The sequence below is a fragment of the Coffea arabica genome, chromosome 6e (genome assembly GCF_036785885.1).
Source record: "Coffea arabica cultivar ET-39 chromosome 6e, Coffea Arabica ET-39 HiFi, whole genome shotgun sequence".
NCBI classification, from domain to species: Eukaryota; Viridiplantae; Streptophyta; class Magnoliopsida; order Gentianales; family Rubiaceae; genus Coffea; species Coffea arabica.
In genome coordinates, this window is record NC_092321.1 from 19744476 (window position 1) to 19754857 (window position 10382).

Consider the following 10382-nt stretch of genomic DNA (forward strand, 5'->3'; position numbering starts at 1 on the left):
CATTCATCTGAGGCCTGTAAATGGCCGAATTTCGATGTTTAATCTTGAACTGTTCACATAATCCATCCACCATATCATTATTGAGGTTCTTGGCATTATCAGTGATCAACGTCTCTGGTACCCCAAAACGACAGATGATATTATTTCTCAAGAAATCCGACACCACTTTCTTAGTCACATGCTTATAGGATGCGGCCTCAACCCACTTGGTGAAATATTCAATCGCCACTAAAATGAATCGATGCCCATTTGAAGCAGAAGGATCAATAGTTCCGATCACATCCATTCCCCAGATCGAACATGGCCATGGAGCAGTCATACTATGCAATTCTGTAGGAGGAGCACGTATAATATCACCATGCATTTGACACTTAACACATTTTCTAACAAAATCTACACAGTCATGCTCCATGGTAAGCCAAAAATATCCTGTTCTCATGATCTTCTTAGCCAGTAGATGCCCATTCATGTGTGGCCCACAAACCCCACTATGCACCTCTTTCATCATATAATCGGCTTCCTCTTCATTGATGCATCTCAGAAGGCCCAAATCAGATGTTTTCTTGTATAGCACTTCTCCATTCAAGAAGAATCTTGATGACATTCTGCGTAAGAAAATTTTTGCAACAGAATCAGTATCAGGAGGGTAGGATCCTGTTTTCATGAATTCCTTAATATCCTTGTACCAGGAGCGACCATCAGTGACCCTTTCTGTAACCAGACAATGCGCTGGCCTATTCTGAAGTTGAATCTGTATAGGTTCAATCACCAGCTCATCTGGATGTTGGATCATCGAAGACAGAGTAGCTAAAGCATCAGCAAAGGCATTACGAGTGCGGGGAATATGTCTGAGTTCCAAATTCCTGAATTTGCTGGCCAAACTAAGCAAGTTACAATGATACAACATAATTTTTGAATCCCGAGTTACCCACTGTTTAAGCGTCTGGTGCACAAGTAAATCTGAATCACTGAATGCTATCAGATCCTTGATCTCCATGTCCAATGCCATTTTCAATCCAAAAATACAAGCTTCATACTCAGCCATGTTGTTGGTACAAGGAAATCGTAATTTGGCAGTAGCAGGATAATGTTTCCCTTCAGGCGATACTAAAACTGCTCCAATTCCAGCTCCAAAAGAGTTTGACGCACCGTCAAAAAATAACCTCCATCCAGGATACTGCTCACTCATGTCCTCAACCGCTCCAACGAACAGGATTTCTTCATCAGGAAAGTAGGTATGCAATGGCTGATAATCATCATCTCTTGGATTTTCTGCCAAATGATCTGCTATAACTTGACCCTTGACTGCCTTTTGTGTTGTGAAGACAATATCGAATTCGGAAAGGATCATTTGCCACTTAGCCATACGTCCCGTGGGCATCGACTTTTCCAACAGGTATTTCAGAGGATCGGAACGGGAAATCAAGTAAGTGGTATAACCGAGCAAATAATGTCTCAACTTCTGAGCTGCCCATGCTAAAGCACAACAACTTCTCTCAAGGAAAGAATAGTTGGCCTCATATGCTGTAAATTTCTTGCTCAGATAGTAGATGGCTTGTTCCTTTCTCCCAGACTCGTCATGCTGTCCCAGAACGCATCCGACAGCCTCATCAAGAACAGACAAATACATAATCAGAGGTCTCCCTGGCTGAGGTGGCACTAAGACCGGAGGATTTAACAAATAATTCTTGATCTTATCAAAAGCCTGTTGACAATCTTCATTCCAATCCATTGACGCATTCTTTTTCAACAATTTGAACAAAGGCTCACAGGTAGAGGTTAACTGTCCAATGAATCGGCCAATGAAATTGATCTTTCCAAGAAAACTTTTCACATCTTTTTGACATTTTGGAATGGGCATATCTCGAATTGCTTTTATTTTCGCAGGATCTATCTCTATGCCCTTTTTGCTGACAATAAAACCCAATAACTTACCAGCCGGAGCTCCAAAAGCACATTTTGCAGGGTTCAACTTCAAATTATACTTCCTCAATCTTTCAAACAGCTTCTTTAAATCAACCAAATGGTCATCAACCTTCTTGGATTTAATTATGATATCATCCACATAAACCTCCATCTCCTTGTGAATCATGTCATGGAACAAAGTAGTCATGGTTCTCTGATAAGTGGCTCCAGCATTTTTCAGCCCGAAAGGCATCACTCGATAACAAAAGGTTCCCCATGGGGTGATAAAAGAGGTTTTCTCTCTGTCTTCTTCTGCCATTAAAATTTGATGATACCCAGCAAAACAATCACCAAAAGATTCAATTTCGTGTCCAGCAGTATTGTCCAAAAGAATATGAATGTTTGGCAAAGGAAAATCGTCTTTCGGACTGGCCTTATTCAAATCTCTGTAATCAACACATACTCGCACTTCACCAGATTTCTTAGGCACTGGCACAGGGTTCGATAGCCAGGTGGGATAATGAGACACCATGATTATCTTAGCATTGAGTTGCTTCACAACTTGTTCCTTTATCTTGAGACTCATTTCTGGTTTGAATTTACGCGGCTTCTGCTTTACAGGTAAAAAATTTGGATCAATTGGCAACCTGTGAACCACTATATCTGTAGAGATCCCTGGCATATCATCGTAGGACCATGCGAACACATCTTGAAATAGCATTAAGAATTCAATCATTTCCTCCTTCTGTTTCTTATTCAAATGAATGCTGACTTTAACCTCTTTAACCTCGGTCTTAGTGCCAATATTGATGATTTCTGTTTCTTCTAAGTTGGGTTTGGATTTCTCTTCATACTGTATTAAATCTCTGGAAACAGACTCAAATTCTTCCTCATTGTCGCTCTCGTTTTGAATTTCAGATTGCATGATTTCAAGCTCATGAGAGATATCGAGATTGCAGCCATCGAATTCCAAAATGGTGACATCCAAAGGGTCGAAGGGTTTTATTTGTGGCCATCTGAAAATGAAATAGAACATATGTAATAAATAAATAGAAAATACAAGAGAAATCGTCCATTTCATTAAATTCAAAATGCATTGAAACTTCACAAAAGGCCAAATACACAAACATGATTGCCATTTAAAAACATATCATCCATTCCAATCATTTTTCTTCAACAAAACAAACAATACAAACTGAAATGGGAATAAAACTTCAGAAATTAAAAGCAATTTATTTTAACAAAATCTCCAGACTATCGTGCAATCTAGATATGAATCTAGACAAAAGACAATCCCCTTAAATTTACCGAAATTCCCTTCGAGAGGGAAAATAATCAGCAGTCCAATTTTGAATGGCTCCCTCGATAATTGGCAAAAATTCTAAATTCTCTGATGGCTCCTCTTCATCAATTGCCCCGACAAATAATTGAGATAGGTCCACTTCAATTTCTTCCACAAAATTTTTTGTTTCTGGCATGATCACTTCTGATGGACGAGGAAAAGTGTGATATAGCGGCGGGATATTTAAGGCAGTTTGCTTGCCCTTCTTTTCAGCTTGTTTTCGAGCTTGCATTTCCTTTCTATCCTTAGCAGTCGGATGAAATCCCAATCCAAATGTATCCTTCTGCGTCGGGATCTCTATTGGCTCCAAAATTCCTTGTAATTCTCTCCCAAGACCTTTTCCTATTTCGTATCCGCCTCGGATCATCTCCCTCGCCATCATAATACTGGCCTCTGGCAAATCTGAATGAGTTAGAGACTTATCCCTGGATGCCCATCCCACAGAGACGATGTCAGCAACATGATGAGCTGAAATTGGATTCCTTTGTCTGTTTTCACCATTGAATTTTGCATCAACGATCATGGTACAGTCATCCTCAGCAAACACAGTAATGAGTTGATCATTCGCAATAAATCTCAATATTTGATGCAACGAAGATGGCACTGAATTGGAAGCATGTATCCAAGGTCTTCCAAGCAAAATATTGTAAACGCCGGAGAAGTCCATGACTTGGCAAGTAACTTGGAATTGAGCAGGGCCTATCTCCAATACCAGATCTACTTCACCCATAGATTCCCTTTTTGAACTATCAAATCCTCGAACCACAGTTGCAGATGGACGGAGTTTAATATCAAGAAATCCAAGCTTGGTGAGAGTGTTCCATGGACAGATATTCAACGCTGACCCATTATCCACTAAAACCCTCGGCAACAGCTTTCCATTGCAACGGACTGATATATACAAGGCTCTGTTATGCCCGATCCCCTCTACAGTCAGATCGTCATCAGAGAAGGCAATATGATTAGCAGCAAGTACATTCCCCACGATGTTAGAAAATTTATCCACCGGAATATCCTTAGGGACTTGAGCTTCATTCAGAATTTTGAGCAATGCTTCTCTATGTAGCTCGGAGGTCAAGAGAAGATTCAGAAAAGAAATTTGAGTAGACATCCTATCCAATTGCTCCACTGTTTTGTACTCACTTCTCTTCAGCATCTTTAAAAAATCCACAGCTTCCTTTTCAGACACAAGAGGCTTGGGGGTTGAAGAATTATCCTTGGCTTTGAATTGAACGCCGATTTCGGAATTTTTCGCAACTTTTTCAAACCTGGCAATAGTAGGTACCTCCTCCTTCAAGCATTTTTTATCTCCAATCAACAGACTAGGTTCCTCGTAGTTCCATGGTATCTCTTGCAAGTTATTGACAGGCATTTGTTCTGGAAATTCGAGAATAACAGGCTCTGATACATCCCATTCAAAAGATGGCAGATCCAGAATAAAAGGAACTTTGTTAACCTCGGAAACTCCCCCTTCTGCTATGAATGGCTCCTCTTTTTCAAACACAAAAGATTTCAAATTTCCCTCGACATTATCCTTAGTCATGGACTTTTCAACAGGCGACAGTTTTCTCATTCTCGCATGATCAGCCTCCATCACGCCAAACACTTCAGTTTCATCTACAATGTACTGAGTGGGATCTACACAATCTTCATCAGCGATGATAACTCCCACAGTGTTCCCATGCTCAGGTAAAGGATTCTTACTAACATTCGGTCCCTGCTCTCCCTTTCTTCTAAGAACGATGTCTCCAGAATCAATCATATCCTGGATCTTATGTTTTAGAGCCCAACAATTGCCAGTGGTATGGCCTGGACTTCCAGAATGGTAGGCACAGATTGCTTGTGGATCATAACTGTCAGGAGGACCTCTGGGATAGAGTTTGGGAGGAACAGTGCTAATTTTTCCCGCTGCTCTTAACTGCTCATACAATTGATCAATGGGTCGGCCCAAATTGGTGAAGGTTCGAAATTGCCTTTGATTTTGCACTTCCCTGGTTTGAAAAGGATTTTGAGAAGGGTTATTATTTTGTAGGGTTGGTCTGGGATAATAATTGGGACGGGAGTGATTTTGAAAGATAGGTTGTGGAGTCGGAGGTAATGGTGAGGTATTCAAATGACTTGGTCGGGAATGATGGAGTTGGGTAGTAGCGTGGTAGACTGGTTGAGCGTTGGTGTAATACTGGTAAGGAACAGAATAGATGGGATGGTTTTTGGGTCTAAAAGACGGGCCTTGATCCCATATAAAAGCAGTTTCTCCTTCTTTCTTCTTGAATTGGGACTTTTTCCCAATGTTGCTTTGATTCTGTAGAGCATCCAATTGCAACTTCAATGCCGATACATTAACAATCTTCCCTGCCTTGACAAACTCGTCGTATTCCTCCAACTTGTTAATAATAGCGGCAAATGAACTTCCAGTCATGCGAAAAATCTCTTCGAAGTAGGGTGGATCATGAGCCTTGATGAAAGTACGAACAATCTCCTCCTCAGTCATGGGTGGCTCCACTTTGGCAGCTAACTTTCTCCACCGCTTTGCATAGGTCTTGTGATCTTCCGATGGCTTTCTTTTTGTACCCTCCAGTGTTGTTCGTGTTGGTGCCAATTCACAATTAAACTCATACTGCTTCACAAAAGCTGTTGACAGATCTAACCAAGTTTTTACCTCTCCAGATTTCAAATTTGAATACCAATCTAGAGCGTCCCCCTCTAAACTTTCCGGAAATAGACGCATAGGCAAATTTTCATCATCCACTGGCTTACCTAACTTGTTGGCAAACATCTTAAGATGCGTCTTGGGATTTCCAGTTCCATCATATTTGCTGAATTTGGGAGTTTTGAATCCCAATGGTAGCTGAATATCTGGGAAAAGACACAATTCATCGTAATCCAACCCACTATGCCTGCTCAATCCTTGATTCTTTTTCATAAAATCATCGAATCGATCCAATCTTCTCAACAGATCTTTGTCAATAGGCACAGGTTGTTCTTCTACCGCCGCCTTCCCTTGAGCTGCAGTGTCCAACACAAAAGGTGCTGCAACGTGATGGTGAGGTTCCTGAGGGTTGGGGGGAACGTTCAGATTAGTTTGTGGATGGGTTTGAGGGATTTGGTTACTGGTTGGGTTAATCAGTATATAATTCGGATGCGTATAGGAAAGGTCTGAATTTAGTTGGGTAAAGGTATTTTCAAGGGGATTAGCGAAGGAAGGAAGGAAAGTTGTCTGGGCATTGGATGTGTGAGGTGGTTGATTGTCTTGTGCATGTGGGTGGGTATCGACAGGTTCTCGGTCATTTGGGACACCACCACCGCTATTGCTTGTTACCAACTGATCAATGACAAGCCTCTGTGCGGCCATTTCAACACTTAAGTCATTGAACTTGTCAAGTACCTCACTTAACTGAGCTCCCAATGCTGTGAAGTCCGGTGATGTAACCATAGCAGATCTTTCCGAAGCCTCAGGCATTGAACTCATGTTTACAGGCTGTCTCAAGGCTCTACTTCGAGACCTGGTGATGATGGGGCTTCTTTGGGTAGCAATTGTGAAAAATATCTGCAAGTGGGAAAAAGAAACTGATTTAGGAGTGGATCTTCTGTCAAATTGCTGTAATTTATTCAAGAAAAAGAAAAAAGAAAAAAAAATCATGAGTTAGTAGATATCTAAATAATTCGGATGCATGTCCTATGGGGGAACCCTTTTTGTGCCAAGGGTCGGCCTAATATGATGCAACACCTTCGGGGTAAAATCCCAATTTCAAACCTGTAAGTGAATGTAGAAATTCTCATTAACCACTGACAAGTTCAATCATTTTGTACAGCTTCATTGATGGTTCGATTGACCATTTTTACAAAATCCTCATGCCTTGCTAAACTAGTACGTTGAGACTCCTTAGACCTTCCTATACTAAGCTTCCGAATTCCTTCTCGAATTTTGTCAAATGCATCCAGGGCTCTCTCCAACTTTTCAGTTTTTCTTGTCTCCCACTTTAATTGCGCTCGAGCGTCTTCCAGGGCATGGTCGGCCACTATGAGTTGCAATTGATAATCCTCGAGTTCTTTCTTCAGCTTGTCTATCTGCTCTTCAGGGCTGACAGGAGCGGACTGTGACTTCTTTCGAGCTTGTTCAATTGTCAGTTTGATCCACTCATTATACTCTGAAATGACCTTAGGTTCCAATTTGTTCACTTGATCCAAGTGCAAGCTCTCTAAACTAAGAAGATTTCCCCAAGCTTCCAATACCATGCTCCGACTTTCAGCAATTGTGTTGAGTCTGATATTTTCAAGCCCTTGTATCATCGGAATTCTTTGCGGATACCCAAATTGCCTCATGACTCGTTGCGGAATATATGCGACCAATCCATTGGTGCCTGCTAGGGGGATAAAACTGTGTTGGGTAGTCGTGAAAACCGGATCCCTAACTTTTGTCCAATCCAAAACCCATTGTATTTTCTCAGGTGTCAAGTTATCGAACTCTTGAATAAACTGAGTCGGAGATGCAATTCGATAATACTTTTTGACCCTTTCTCGGTGTGATTCGATCCAATTCTCTGCGGGGAGACAAGATCCCAAAGGATTGAGCGTTCTCTTCGCTAGATGCTCCATTGCCCACATTTGGAGTATCAAATTTGACCCATAAAAGAAACCTCTTTTCTTTTGACATTCAGTAGCGGCCATGAAGATGTCGGCAATGATTACAGGCACCAAGGTAGGGGTCATTCCATTAATCCCTGAAAATAGGCTCTGAACCATGTTGATAGTGAAAAATGTGATCTTTCCATGCTTTTGCGGGAACAACAACAGATTGATCAAAGCTAATCCAAACGCTTGCACTCGCTTCTCTACCCATTGCTCCTTACTTATAAAAAAATCGGTTCGGTACTGTTCATAGGACCCTCTTTCTCCAAATCGTTCATACAGAAACTCTAACGGACACGATCTCGCATCCGGATGTTGGTTCATACTAACCTGCCTTAATCCCAAAAACCTATAAAACTGTTCCCTTGTTCCATTAGTTGGATATATCATAGGATAACCTTTCCCAGGTATCTGCAATAATCCTTCTATTTCTTCTAAAGTTGGTGTTAGTTCACATTCACCGAATCGAAAAATAGAACCTTCTGGATCCCAGTACTCAAGTAGAGCTTGAATGATTGCAACATTTGGAGTTATGCTTAGAAGACTCGGTAAATGTCCCACATATTTGAACAGTCTTTTCACCTCATGTGTCATATTATTTTTCCAGTCTGTTAGTTCCCGAGGTATCTGGTTCAGCATTCTGCACGGAGCCATCTGAGGAGGAATTTCACTCTTAGTACCTTACCTCGGGATTTTACCCCTTAGGCAATACAAAATCATAAACATGCAGGTCTCATTGGATTACATATCCGAGACAAAAGGTGACTTATTCCTACCGTGGGATTTCCTATGCGGCATTCCCTCTATGGTTAATGCATGATGACAATTTATTAAAGCATATTAAATATACAATGAAATAATTGAAATGTGACCTAAAGGTGCCCCCTTTAAATGCCGGGGTAAGCCTAAAATGATGTGCAATACATATGCATACTAAAATTTAAACATGCTTGATATAAGAGGCGGTCTTATCTTAAACGAGTACCATGTTAGGACTCTTATTTCTAAAGTTTGTGTATGCAGAAAAAGGGAAAACAAGGAGAGGTTAGTTCAACAAGTAACATATAACACATTGTGACAATAAATGATACAAAAATAGAAAGTAAAGAAAAGAGGGGTGAAATCCCTCCCCTCGTGTCTAATGTTCCTAATTGGGTACGGCTTGACTCTATTCTAGGGTATTTCTAATATGGATGCATGAGGTTGGGTTCACTAATGCATCTAGACTCGATAAAGTTTCAGGTTCCCAAACCTTCAGACCAAAAGGCGAAGGGTCATCAATCCCAAGGCCCTCGATCGGTGGCTTGAGTGATCCCTTAGGTACCGCTATGGGCGCAGCGCACACCATCCGCATACCTAAGGAAATCGATTCTAATCCTACAAGGAGATGTGGGATGGCGCCCACGAAAAAAATAAAAATAGGGTGAAAAGTAATGCATGCACGTATGAGGTGCTTCCTTTTGAGGGGAGGGATTATAATTAAAACAAGCATGGAGGCTCTAAGGTGATATTTTCCCATACCCAAAATGCAAGCGCGATACAAATAAGTAAATAAACAAAAGTAGATAAATCATTCATCACATACACGAGGAACAATGAATGAATACGAAGGTGAAATGCAAAACATCCTAAAAAGGAAAAAAAATGCAACCTAAAACATCCAAATATGATAAGTGAAAGGGTTAGAAAAAGAAAAGACCACTAAATCAAGTGCTCGGACTCTCTAGCTTCCCCAGTGGAGTCGCCAAGTTGTCGCGCCCCATTTTTTTGCGATGGAAAAAGAAAGTGTTTATAAAAAATGTGATTTATTAATAATAAACGGAAAAGGACCAAGAATGGGACTTAAAAAAAATGCGACAATTTGGGTCCAAAATTTAGTCTAAAAGGGTTTTGAAGAAAAATTAGGAGTCGCCACTTGGTATCGAGTTTGGGTGTACCAAGTCACCCAAAAATATTTTTAACAAAATAAAATAAAATAAAACCCTTTTAGACAACTCCAGGTCTTTGAAAACAAGAGAAAATGAGTTCGGGAGTCACGGTTGAAGAAAGGGAAGGCAAAGATTCAATCAACTCAAACCTAAGGCACCCTTTCAACCTAGTCTAAGCTAGTTGCGTGGTTTAGTCAAAATTTTCTTAATTTAACCCTTAATTTATCACATTTGAATGTTTTCTACATGGATGCAAATCTAAATTCATAAAAACATCGAAAGGAACAAATGTTCATTCAAGGGTTTAATTGAACCAATCGCATTAATTGCAAAGGCCAAAATAATTCCTTGAAGGTGTCACGAGTATGCAAATGATTAAATTAAAAGTAAAGAAAAGAAATTAAATTATATACATAGTTATAAGTGATCAAAGAAAAAGGAAATGCAGCATAATGGGTACGGGAGACAAAAACTCGTGACATAATTTTCTTATACAAGGATTAATGGGATATTTAAACTAAAGAGTTATAATCACCCATATCCATGTTCAAAAATAATTCTCCTAATATGAACAAGCA

General features: G+C 40.3%; 1 protein-coding gene across 1 annotated transcript; it reads right to left on the reverse strand.

Moving 5' to 3' along the window:
* Positions 1–1766: 1766 nt before the first annotated feature.
* LOC140009771 (uncharacterized) lies at positions 1767–6716 on the reverse strand. The gene is made up of 3 exons (XM_072056082.1): positions 3214–6716; positions 1936–2921; positions 1767–1783 (listed from the first exon to the last, which is right to left on the reverse strand). The coding sequence occupies exons 1-3, from the start codon at positions 6714–6716 to the stop codon at positions 1767–1769; spliced, it is 4506 nt and encodes a 1501-aa protein (XP_071912183.1).
* Between the last annotated feature and the right edge of the window lie 3666 nt (positions 6717–10382).

Bases quoted from the DNA above. Each gene is read 5' to 3' on its own strand.
- LOC140009771 (XM_072056082.1), bottom strand. From the start codon at position 6,716: ATGAGTTCAATGCCTGAGGCTTCGGAAAGATCTGCTATGGTTACATCA. The intron at 2,922-3,213 runs GTAAATTTAAGG...TTTCATTTTCAG, and splicing joins CCCTCTCGAAGGGAATTTCG to ATGGCCACAAATAAAACCCT.